At 40.6% G+C, this 13,232-nt stretch overlaps 1 protein-coding gene across 3 annotated transcripts in view; it reads right to left on the bottom strand.

Annotated features, from left to right (window-relative positions):
• REXO1 (RNA exonuclease 1 homolog) overlaps positions 1-13,232 on the bottom strand; it is a 126,887-nt gene that overhangs the window by 26,549 nt on the left and 87,106 nt on the right. The window contains exons 10-13 of one of the 3 annotated variants that reach the window (XM_088452953.1): positions 4,147-4,260; positions 3,768-3,841; positions 3,046-3,156; positions 2,506-2,539 (exon numbers count right to left, since the gene is read on the bottom strand). In XM_088452953.1, the coding sequence (XP_088309079.1) occupies positions 2,534-2,539; positions 3,046-3,156; positions 3,768-3,841; positions 4,147-4,260 (305 nt within the window). In that variant the 3' untranslated portion in view covers positions 2,506-2,533. Of the gene's footprint in view, positions 1-2,505; positions 2,540-3,045; positions 3,191-3,767; positions 3,842-4,146; positions 4,261-13,232 lie in introns of those variants that run through there. The other 2 variants (XM_088452952.1, XM_088452954.1) reach the window with 2 other exon arrangements.

The raw sequence follows: 13,232 nt of genomic DNA, 5'->3' as shown, positions 1-13,232 counted from the left end.
ACAGATGACAACTGTCACCATCTAAGTCGTGCAAATGCAGTACTTCATGCATCCAGCATAGACTAGGTGTGAATGCAAGTGATAGTTCTCATTGCTGCGTTTGCAAATGGAACTGCTGGGCGTTGCATAAAGATCCATATGGCTCAGACTACTGTCGTATTACTGCATTTGCATACTAATCACAAATGTATTACGTGCGCCTCAGAAACTGGCCCGATGTCCCTGCATATAATCACTGCTTGTTTCTGGACAGTCTCCCTTCCGTGCCACTAAAGTGAGGTATCCGCTTGAAAAGTGCCTTGTGTACTCTCACCAAGGACTATATAGTTGGACTATAGTCCAACTGGAAGTTTGTGTGTGTTACAGCTGGTGCACTATACATCATTTGCACTACGGCTTTGTCAGCTATAAGGATTATCTTGAACTTATGCCGCTATTATGCGACTGCTTTTTGATCCGGGATAATACAGCCTATTAATCTTTTTTGGCAGCGTGGTTAGAGACCTATATATCCGCAGACTGCCTATATACACTCTGAATATATGGAAGCTAAAAATGTATCAGTTTTAAATACATTAAATAAAGCAACAGTGCTGCTAATAGTGAATACTTTAAACTTGCTTGGATTGGATACTATCCATTTCTCTAAATTATTGAAGTGTCTATTAGACCATTTTATATGAAGATTGCCAACTGCCTTGTAGGACAAATTGTGAACAAATTGTTTGTTAATCGACTGCTCTCATCTCTTTCCTGTATTTTCTTCCCTTCTCCGAATTAATTCATCCAGCCTCTTTCCAAAATGAAAACCAGGCTCGAATGACAAAGACATTAAACTATTCTGACTGGTGGCCTGCTACCATTGAACGTAACCACAATGCCATCACGGAATCAACTTTAGACACAAAATTCCAAATTTCAATCATCCTCTAGCAAATGGTACATCTTTCCTTTTTGCATTCAATTGACTTATCAAGAGGAGTTCATTCTCAAGCACATTTTTAATGACTTTATGAATTACACAGGTGTTTATCTTCAAAAGAAGAGTCCTGAATATCCTCAGCAGTGGGAGCATCCAGTATGCACATAGTTTTATTGATATATTTAATGAGGCTTTCCACATTCTCAGGGTTAAACACAGAAAGGTCTTTAACTTCTCATTACTCAATAAGAGACAACTCATCCTGATGAACATAAAGACACTTGGGGTGATTTGTTTTAGTATTCTTCTACATGTAAGCCAATTTAAGACCTTGGGGTAAATTTACTTATGTTCGGATCTGCCGTCGGTTTGAAAAAGATGAGCATCAACATCAGATTGCACACTATAAATACACTATTTACTATGCATCTGGTTTGAATGTCATTTAAAATCTGGCATCGATATCCAGGGTCTCCATAACAGCAACCAGACTCAAACTTTTCAGCTCAGGGTTGGAATCCCTAGAAAAGGGACTACCCCAAAATAAAATATCCTCCAAGGACAACCAACCAGCCCTGTGCTCTTTTCCGCACCTCCTGGGCTTTGGGTGCAGAGGTAATTAGTAACAGAAAGTTACAGAATATTGTTTTCTTTACAGGTGACCTACAGGATCCAGCAAGCTTGCCACAGCTTGATTGCACTTTTTGAACTACAAGTGCAAGCATGCCTGGACATTAAGGTCCCGATGGCTCCTGTAGTTAAACTGTAAAAATAAATATTACACAAAAAAGACAGGACACAGATGAAGTGTTTTAATAAATAATAACTTCTCCGAACGCCGTCGTTCACCAATTAAATACAACATAAAGGGGATACGTCTTCTTCGTTACACGTAGTATCCAGAATCTTGGCATGACAAAAAAACTTCTCTACTGCTTCCCAGAGCCCCGTTGTAAATTAGGTGGGGATGCGTTCATTGGTCAGTTCTTGGCTGTTCCTAAACTTTTAGCCCAATGTTCCTTGGGGAGGGGGGCCCCCACTATTTAGGCCCCCACTCTTACCTTGTGATTCCAGCACTGGACTGACTAGTTTTGGGGCAGGGGAACCAGAGCTTGTTGTCCCCCATGATATAGTGTCAGCAACCCCAGCTGGTTTGGTGCCAATTACTGGAAAATAGGGGGGGCCCTCACCATATTTCCCAATACCACACTAGGCTAAGAGGCCCGGGCGGTTTATGTTTTTTTCTTTGTTTAATGTTAACCACGTAAAAACATTTTAATACAACTCGCTTGCCACAAGCAGGTCTATTTTTTGGGCAGGTTAGCCGTCGTTTTTGCAAATCCATACTACAGAAGATTTGTGGTGAATTGCGATTCAGTGCTCAGAGAAATCCACTGCTGCCATTCAGACCTTCTTAAATGCAGCCAGAGACTTGCAACAGCGTAATGCTTTACTCCTACTGCCTTCTTTCCACATATAAAAGCCTCTTCCCCACCATGCCTACTATAGATACAGTAGAGAAAGTCTGCATGATGGTTTTCACAGCTTCCTCGGTGGGCTACCTCAACAGAAGCGACACCAGGAGCTGTCCAAAACTCCACGGATCCCTGATTATACCTTGAAAAGACAGGTAAAAAAAGACTAGGTAAAATGAGGAGTCAGGAATGTGTCTTCCGGGAGTGTGAACATTTATTTCTATATATCTTAAGTAGAAGAGGATTTGACTATTAGTCAGGGGTGCCTTTGAGTTTGAAAAAAAAAAATAGGGATGGCTGAGGCCACAAACAATGGAGGACTGGAACCAGCTTTGCAGGCTTCCGGTCTGACAACTCCCTCATAGCAAATTCACAAGAGTTTAAATCACAAACTGGTGATTGGTTATGCTAAGTTGGAAAGCAGTATGCAAACACTTTTTTATTCTGTATAGCAGAGGACTAAATTAAGTGTGGCAAATGTTATTTTGATGTGTTTTGGTGGCAACTTACAATAGTATGTGCGCTGCTATTCCACAGCCCAAGTAAAGGAGAGACTGGCTGGTGAAAGGAATTAATCCCCAGCAGTACCGAATCAGTCTGGTGAGGCGAGTCAGACATGTGTTTGCACCCACCTATATTAATACTTACCATTTCACAATCCAAAGCATAAACTCCAGGATTTTCATTAGAAGTTTCCAACTTCTCAAATGTCTTTACAAAACCATCCAGATTCTCTTTACGACCGTCCTGTACATGTTGCTGAAGAAGTAGAAGAAGAATATTGACATCTCTTCTGCAATAATAAAGGGCTATTGGTGGTCCACAGAAATAGAATAGGACAAGCCACACAAATCTTTCTAGAAGCGGTCCACACAGGAAACAATAATGCAATGGGAGTAAAAATGTAACAGAACAGAAACCACTTTTATAAAGCGTCATGTTAATTTGTATTTTTTAGAAGAAAACAGTGAGGAAGTCTACTTGTCCCGCACACCGTCAATAAGGAAGGCAAAAAGGTAGATAGGAATGAGAGTCATACTCTTGGTGTGACGGTTATGTTTGTAGGCTACTAATGTATGTTTGAATTACTTCAGTTACATAATGGGATATATTATATTAATCATTTATATCACTTTAATAAATGATTAGTGAAGCCAATACTTCAGTATTTATTAGGAACACAAGTAATAAGGAATACTGTAGTGTTTATTATAAGGCTTTTAGAAGCAATAGAGACCTGTACAAAAATACTCAACATGCATTCCTGCTCTAGCAGATTAGAACAATCTACATTCCAGATAGACATTTAAGAAAAAAAATAATAATAATAATTCTCTAATTTTTTGCATGGAAAGGGTGCAGAAACAAACCTTAGCTACTTGGCATCCAGTTGACCCAACAGTACCAGAACAGCAACTGTAATGAGTTTCCCAACCTCCAGGCGCTTGGAATAAAGAAAAAAATGAAAGTATTCAATGGTTAGTTCCCCTATTACAAGCCTGGTCTACATCCACCAATGTCAATTCTCAACCCCCCGCCTCCTTCACCATACACAGCACTCACAATACACAGCTTTCATTCAATTCAAATACTCTATCTCCATTCCTAACATAAGCCACCTTTTTGTTTATTAAACTATTAACACTGCCCACGAACACATGTATACATACAATTTCACTGCATCCACATCCCCATGTAATTCTCACACACTGTCAGCAGCTCTCTGCCCCTCCCTGCGTCAGACGGCACCTCTCTGCCTGCGGAGACGACCCCAATGATGAATACATTCCTCTCGGCGCACACAGTTTCCACTTGGTGTCACCAAGTATTCAGCTCCACAACGGCAGCATACTCTGCAGGGGGCTATGGGAGAGAGAAAAAGAATTGGAGATAACTAAATTGAAAATTGCTGCCAAAATAATTAAATTATTAAACTTTAATCAAAAAAACAGTAATTCAAAAATCGCAGGACTCAAACTCCTTCATTACACTACGAAAATGTATTCTGTTGAATGTTGAAAACTGCATTCTATTGACATTTAAGCATAATATACCCAATAGAATATATTTTTTAAACTGCACTATCACAGCTCTCTCAGGGCTCCTCCTTTTAATGCGATCTAAAGATTCAAATTGTGGCGTCAGCACACCGCTGACGCCACGTGCGTGGGAAGAACAATCAGAAGCTGCAGTTTCTCGACTGAGGCTTCCGGTTGGTCATCTCACTCCTTATGGTGCATACACATGGTCAGATTTCTTATCAGAAATGAACGATAATGATTGTAAAAACCGTTCAATCGTTCATATCTTTGACATGTAGGGCATGCATCGACCAACGATGCGCGTTCCCACATGTCAGATAATATCTGACAGACTGTGCTTGCAGACAGATTTGGACGATTTCATTCATTTTAATACTGTCAGAAATCGTTCATCGTTCATGAAATCGTTGGTCAAATCGTTCATCGTTGATCTAGCAAGTCTGACAGTGTGTATGCACCATTACACCCCCTGTACAACACCAAATAAACCTAGTTTTCAGACAGATTTAGCTTTAAAAAAATAATTTAATTGATAATTATGCTCTAAGTAACACTAGCAAATAATGTGCTAAAATTGGTAAAAACAAAACAAAACATGGTAACATTAAAATGTGTAGAGGGAAGGGGGGTGGCTAAGAAGCCCAAGATGGTGGACACTAATTCCTAGAACTCCGCTGGTGTCTGCCCATTACCTTCCACCTACTGCCGCCAAAGACCCCCTCGGTGATCTGATCCAGGATGCCGATGGCACCATCTTGCTGGCTGGTTTCCAGTCGCCGTGTGGTGCGGCGGCACCCAGCTGTTTACACCAGAGGCTCCACAAAGCTAACTAGGTGGGAGCTTCTCCTGTTGCTGCACATATATCCCTTGCGGAAGCTCATTTTTCTACAGTTGGATCCTGTGACAATGAGAATGCACAGCACATGATGGCTGTACAGACCTCGGGCGCAGGACTACCAACGCCCATGTTGGACACCAAGTGAGCTACATGTCCCTTGTAACTTTTCCCAGCCCTCACAGTTAGTAATAATACCAACACCTCAGCATCAGCTCTCACTCCACCATTTACTGTGCCTTCCCTTAGCTTTCAGGCTGCGCTGTATGAGCACCCACATCACTACTGCCTGAGAGAAAGCTTTGGGACTTACAAGTGTGCCTGCTATCATTTGGCTGGGTACCCATCTGACCTACTGGCTATATACCTACAGATAGCCAATATTGTGGTCAGTCACACAAACATCCATTATATTGGGAATCATTTGGAACATCCTTCCCTGCTGCTCCAGGTGGCAACTATAATTGTGAGAGCGGATGGTACAGTGCCAGGATGTGCTTTTTATTAATATGCTCATTACACCCATGCAGTGATGAATGAATACTCAGTCGCCTTTGCACTGACGGGCCTTGACACAGTCCATTTGTACGGTGTCCTTTCTAAAGACTGATATTATGCCTCCTAAGAAAGCAGACCACCACAAGATCCCACCCACAATTCACTTTTCAGTGATCCCTTCCTCAATGTCTAGACAAGTGCCCTCTGCACACTCTGCCAGTCATGCCTGTCGCTTGCAGTACTAGTACCCCTGCTGATTTAGAACTAGTTCTAAATACCAATGCCCCTCTCATGGTTCTATCGATGTTTCAAATATTTACAGCTTTTTGGGCCAATCTATTGACTGGGGTGGAATCGTCCGTCTAGCACACTGAGATTACAGGGCTAGGTGGTTTGGAGAACAAAACGCAAGAATTAATTTAATCTTAACAATAACCACCTAATAGCTCATGCTGACCTACAAACTGATATGACAGCGGTGAAAGACAAATTAGCTAACTAAGAAGATGGGTCAAGATCAAACAATTAGGTATGCCTCATATTTTCTATCTCCAATATGGAACTACTGGAATACGTTTCTAAACTATTTCATAAGCTTGTGCCTTTGGCATCCACAAAAGACCTATTCATTGACCACATTTATTGTCTGCCTAATACACAAGTGGCTTCAAATAACTACCCATTTTTTTCCATTATTTTCCCATCTTTTTTTTTTTCATTTCTTTTCTTTCCTCTTTTTCTGGTCTTTGCAGTCTTCTCCAACTGCTAAACACTTTGCTGTATATTCTACCGAGACCCTCGGGGTCTGGTATATGGCCATTGTCATCCCAGCATTTTTTCCCACCGGGACCCCATAGGATTGCATGGTGCGTATGCAGCCGCGGGTAACCGCCTGGCACGATGCGTGTGCATGTTTGTAACGCGATCAGCAAGGATGCAAGAGGACACATCTGTACAACTAGATAGCTCCACATTCCAACCAACAGATGTGTCCCATTAACAATTTTTTGCATTATTTACACTTTCCTTGACTAGATGCTGACGTTTTGGCCTCTTTTAAGGCCCTGTGGGCAGCACAAGAAAATTCTTGATGCGAACAAAGCTCCTCCAGTGGAAAAGGCGCCTGGCCCAAACGGATTCACTAACTCTTTCTATAAGCTTTTTTTAAATGTCTTCATTGCATTTTCAAAAGTCAATAAGTTACATAAGCAAAACAACAGGAAACATTCATAGTAATTTTATGTCCAAATACCTTATACCACTCTATTTTACAAATAGTAACAGAAAATATAATGCGAAAACATAATATCTAAGATCCCTACTGGAAAACTTTTTAGAAAATGTAAAACAATACAGGTTGAGTCTCCCATATCCAAATATTCCGAAATATGGAATAATTTTGGCATGACTGAGATAATGAAACCTTTGATTTGTGATGGTTCAATGTACACAAACTTTGCTTGAGCCACAAATTATTGAAAATATTGTATAAAATTACCTGCAGGCTGTGTGTATAAGGTGTATATAACACATAAATGCATTGTGTGTATATTGGGGTCCCAATCCCAAGATATCTCATTATGCTATGCAAATATTCCAAAATACGGAATATTCCGTTATCCAAAATACCCCTGGTCCCAAGCATTTTGGATATGGGAGACTCAGCCTGTAATTAACTTTTACTATCAAAAACTCCTTTTACCCAACTTCTAAAAAAAAAAAAAAAAAGTAAAGAGGGGTGAGAAAGAAAATATTGAAGAGACAAAAGAAAGAGGGAAAGGGAGGACGAACCCGCACTATCAAAATCATGCATGCTCACAGTTCTATAAATTTAGAGTCATTGGAAAAGAAACCAATTAGTAGATTTAAAGCATTAGCAGCTGTTCCCCATCTTTAAAAAAAAACAACAAATTGTTCAATATCAGACCTGGAAGCTCCTCTATCTAGGTATATCAGTTGTAATAAATGCTGCTGTAACCAGCTCCAACTGAGGTGGGGAGTGGTCAATCCATTCAGATAGAACACTATAATTGTCACTTTAGATAGAAGCTTTATTCCCCCCAAGAAGAATCTCTGGGAGGAGATGAGTCTTCTGCACAAAAACAATATCTAATTTGTTTAAACACAAACAGTTTCTTTCTTTTAATAGGTAAATGGATACCTCCTGCATTACAGGAACCCAGATTACACTTATCGGTAATCATCTCAAAATACAATAAACCATATGCGTTTTTACCAACTTGGTACAATTTGTATCCAGTATAGGCTCATCCAAATAAAAAGATTCTCAAAAACTAAATCATTAGACTAATAAGACCCAGAACAAACACCCTTAAAGTCCGAAAAAGAGTTAAGGCAACCATGGTACCAATTTGACTTCATGTACCAAATAGGCTTTACAAAGAATAATTAGGAATAGAATAACTCCAAATAAAGCCCAGCCCTGACAGAGATTATAATATATATATATATACACACACATATACACATACACACATTGACAGAATTTTCAGATTTTGGCCTCTATTCACCACCACAATGGCCTTGAAATGAAACAAACAAGATTTGATTAAACTGCAGACTTTCAGATTTAATTTGAGGGTAATTACATCCAAATCAGGTGAACGGTGTAGGAATTACAACAGTTTCTATATGTGCCTCCCACTTTTTAAGGGGCCAAAAGTAATGGGACAAACTAAACAATCCTAAATCTAACTTTCACTTTTTAATACTTTGCTGCAAATCCTTTGCAGAGAAAATTACAGCCTGAAGTCTGGAACGCATAGACATCACCAGACACTGGGTTTCATCCCTGGTGATGCTCTGCCAGGCCTCTACTGCAAATGTCTTCAGTTCCTGCTTGTTCTTGGGGCATTTTCCCTTCAGTTTTGTCTTCATCAAGTGAAATGCATGCTCAATCGGATTCAGGTCAGGGGATTGACTTGGCCATTGCATAACATTCCACTTTTTAGCCTTACAAAACTCTTTGGTTGCTTTTGCAGTATGCTTCGGGTCATTGTCCATCTGCACTGTGAAGCGCCGTCCAATGAGTTCTGAAGCATTTGACAGAATATGAGCATATAATATTGCCCGAAACACTTCAGAATTCATTCTGCTGCTTTTGTCAGCAGTCACATCGTCAATAAATACAAGGGAACCAGTTCCATTGGCAGCCATACATGCCCACGCCATGACACTACCACCACCATGCTTCACTGATGAGGTGGTATGTTTTGGATCATGAGCAGTTCCTTTCCTTCTCTTCTCTTCCCATCACTCTGGTACAAGTTGATCTTTGTCTCATCTGTCAATAGGATGTTGTTCCAGAACTGTAATGGGTTTTTTAGATGTTGTTAAGCAAACTCGAATCTGGTCTTCCTGTTTTTGTGGCTCACCAATGGTTTGCATCTTGTGGTGAACCCTCTATATTCACTCTTGTGAAGTCTTCTCTTGATTGTTGACTTAGACACATATACATCTACCTCCTGGAGAGTGTTTTTGATTTGGCCAACTGTTGTGAAGGGGTTTTTCTTCACCAGGGAAATAATTCTTTTGTCATCCACCACAGTTGTTTTCCGTGGTCTTCCGGGTCTTTTGGTGTTGCTGAGCTCTCCGATGCGTTCTTTCTTTTTAAGAATGTTCCAAACAGTTGATTTGGCCACACCTAATGTTTTTGCTATCTCTCTGATGGGTTTGTTTTGATTTTTCAGCCTAATGATGGCTTGTTTCACTGATGGTGACAGCTCTTTGGATCTCATATTGAGAGTTGACAGCAACTGATTCCAAATGCAAATGTCACACCTAGAATCAACTCCAGACCTTTTACCTGCTTAATTGATAATGAAATAATGAGGCAATAGCCCACACCTGTCCATGAAATAGCTTTTGAGTTGATAGTCCCATTACTTTTGGCCCCTTAAAAAGTGGGAGGCACATATTGAAACTGTTGTAATTCCTACACCGTTCACCCGATTTGGATGCAATTACCCTCAAATTAAATCTGAAAGTCTGCAGTTAAAGCACATCTTGTTTGTTGCATTTCAAAACCATTGTGGTGGTGAATAGAGGCCAAAATCTGAAAATTCTGTCAATGTCCCAATATTTATGGACCTGACGTTATTATATATATATATATATATATATATATATATATATATATATAACAACAACAACAACCTTCTAGTGTTGCTAATAGGGAGATTAGATGCAAAAAAAATATATAGCTCAATCATGCAATTTAGGCCTGTTTCTCCATATATTCCCTCAGCGTCTAAAGCCAGTATAGGACCTTTAAATGGTTCTCTCTTTAAATGGTTCTTACTCTTGTAAGGTTAGGCGGTTAGGAGAATTAGTCCTTATAACCACTTTCTAGAGAGCCCAATCATATAAACTGAAATATCTTTGGATGCTGAGAAATAAATGTAGAAATTGAAGTTGTAGTGGCTATGTCAAATCTTTAAACATTTCTCCCTCAAATACACGGAGGAGTGCTGGATACAACAGTGCAAATGTGCAAATTTGTGCCTAACTGAAACAATACAGAACAGATGAGGGCAAACGCTTTCCTAGCCTTTGTAAACTCAGCGTAGTAATCTCTAAAATGTAATGGCGCATATCCACTACACGATAAAAATGAACGATGACGACGGTTATCGTTCATTAATGTGCGGTCCCGCTGGTCGTTGCCGGTATCCATCAACCCCTGAACATGCAGGCCAACCTGCCGATATCGACAGGTTGTGCATGTTCGGGGATGAGGGAGGGTGCCTGCACTGAACGACATATCGTTCAGTGTGGGCACATTATCCACTGCACAGGATGATGAACGATTATGATGGTGTAATCGTACAGTCGTTCCACTCTCGTGCAGTGGATATGCAAATTATTTCAGGATTCATTTCTTTGCGTACGTGAGGCTGCTCGTATTGCTTCTTTATGTAAATAATTAAGATAGCGAAACATAGTAGCTCTAGGTTTAGATTCAGGTTGTGATCTAATAGGCCCAGTACCGGGTGCTCTTTCAATAACAATGTCACTGCATACACCTTGTATCTGAAGAACCTCAGATAGTGTCTCTCAAAAACTGATACAATGCAGGATCTTTAAGTTTTTCAAGGAAGTCAACAATGCTCAGATTATTACGCAGAGATCTGTTCTCATGCCCATATTCGCTAGTCGTACGGCTGTAGTTTAGAAGTCCGTACTTTTAACTCTGTGGCGTACTGAAAGATTTCCCCACAACTCTGTTCCAACAGACACACTCTTTGAATCAATTGCTGTATCTGCTCTTTAATATCTGTTCCTGCGAAACCACAGCCTGTTCTTGTGTCTGCTCTTTAAGTAGAGGACTCCCCATCTCTTGTATGGCTTGTACCACATCTGCAAATGTAAGAGATAATGTACAGCTGACCGGGCTAGTCTGTGTTGGGGTGTGTGGATTATTTGTTGTAGAAGCCACATGTTGTGCTCCCACAGGACGCAACGTCTGAGACTCAGTGTTTGATACAGCTGCTGCGGCCATCTTAGCATGTGGTGCCGCACGGCTCACTCCTGGTGTGTGTGCTGTGATTTAGGCATTGGAGGGTTAAAAACCTCTCCATCAGGGGTGCATCTTGGGTTCAAGCGCCCCTGGCAAAAGTTAGAGGCCTATAACTAGAGTTTTTAGAAGTGATGTTACCCATAGCAACCAATCAGGTTCTACTTAACATTTAACTAGCACCTTCTAGAAGATAATAGCTGATTGGTTGCTATGGGCAACATCACTTCTGAAACTCACTTCTAAAAACTCTCACTTTAGTAAATGTACCCCAAAGGGTCTTTGACCTTACTGAAAACTTGCTAAAAAGGTTGTCAGGAGTCTGTGCTTCACTCTTTAGAAACCGAGAAGGCGTTCCATTGCCTCCACTGGCACTTTCTCATGGATTGCTGCTCTCTTGGGGTTACTCCGCTAGGGATTTTAGTAATGGCTTCTTATCTCCTTTCCCTATTACAAATTGTACACGAGAAGGGTGTACCCTTTGCTCCCTTATTGTACATTGAGGAAAATTATAAACTACCATAGTTTCCAGGTAATTATGTTGGGTCCTCATCTCATAAACTTCATTTTCATGCAGACACCATTTTATTATTTGTAATCAGCCCAGAGACCTCCTTGCCCTCCCTTGACGGGATAGACATATATAGTGTGGCTTCTCTATATAATTAAATACTACCCAAATTCAGGCTATACCCTTTAATATTCAAGGGGAGGCATTATCTGGCCTTATGTCAGTCTGACTCACTTCTCTATTTTGGCATTCACGCCCCTAAATACAATGACAGGTCTCACAGAGGCCACATTTAAAACCTATGGTAGTACATAAAGTTGATCTTTTGTAGTGCTGTTGAGCTGCCTGGCGTCATTCAAAATCATGGTCTGACCAAAACTTATGTATCTCTTCCACAACATTTCCTATACACTTCCCAAAAGGGCTCTTCTAAGAGTACACAAGTTAATTCTTACATACACTTAGAGAGAATGTTAGGGGGAAAAAAAAAAGTATCTCAGGCACTAGGTATAAGGAGTATATAGAAATTATATCTATTCTCCACAATTTTGGCAGCCACAGTAACACTGTAGTACCAACCCTATCTGTGGGTATAGAATTTCTGAAAGTGGCGGGGCTCCCCCAAGAGTAAATACTTCGTATAACCTCTTTTTTGGGGGGGATATACACTTGGAAAGGTAAAAAACCTTCTTGTTTGGCATATTCGTATCTGACCAAAAAGTCTGAGGGGTCTGGAGGGCTCCAACTTGCTTGCTTGCCACAATGCATACCAGATATCCCAAATGGGTGTATGAACTCCCCTCAAACACTAAACCATGGGTTGACCTTGAGAGAAAATTACTCCCCGATTATTCTCTATGCGACTTGCTCTGGACACCCAGTCACGTTCCCTCTGCCCTGATGCCCCTTAAGCCATCTAAGCCTCCCCTAAGGCCTAGGATATGATATATATGTACGTCTAAATGTGTCTCACTACCCTCTAGTGCCCTATCCATGTCGGCGCTCTCAAGCGTGATCCCTGTTCTGCAGGTTATGGATTGGGCTTCCAGTGGGATTCAGCAGATAGTAAATATTCTGCGTAGTACTACTCTAGATGGGCTAATAGAATTTGACGGCAGTTAACAACCGGTTTCAAAATGGTTAGAAAAGGGGCAGACAAAAAGGGCCAATATATTCTTATCTGCTGTCAAATTCTAGGTTTCTACCTTAACTCCCTTTTCCCACTTACAGTCACAATTTGTTCTTCCCTCTCATGAACTACTCACATTACCAAATTAGCCATTGGGTGGTTAGTTTGGTTAAGGTGAATGGTCCACTACAGCTGCCCCTGCCTGAATTACTTTCTAGGATACCCCTCAGTAATTATAGGGATAACATCGGCTTTTATAATAACTATTGCCTTTGGAAGACATC

This window comes from Taudactylus pleione, unplaced genomic scaffold, assembly GCF_031769625.1.
Source record: "Taudactylus pleione unplaced genomic scaffold, aTauple2 ptg000560l, whole genome shotgun sequence".
NCBI lineage: Eukaryota > Metazoa > Chordata > Amphibia > Anura > Myobatrachidae > Taudactylus > Taudactylus pleione.
Note: the sequence above shows the minus strand (reverse complement) of the source record. Positions and strands in the feature narration are given on the sequence as shown.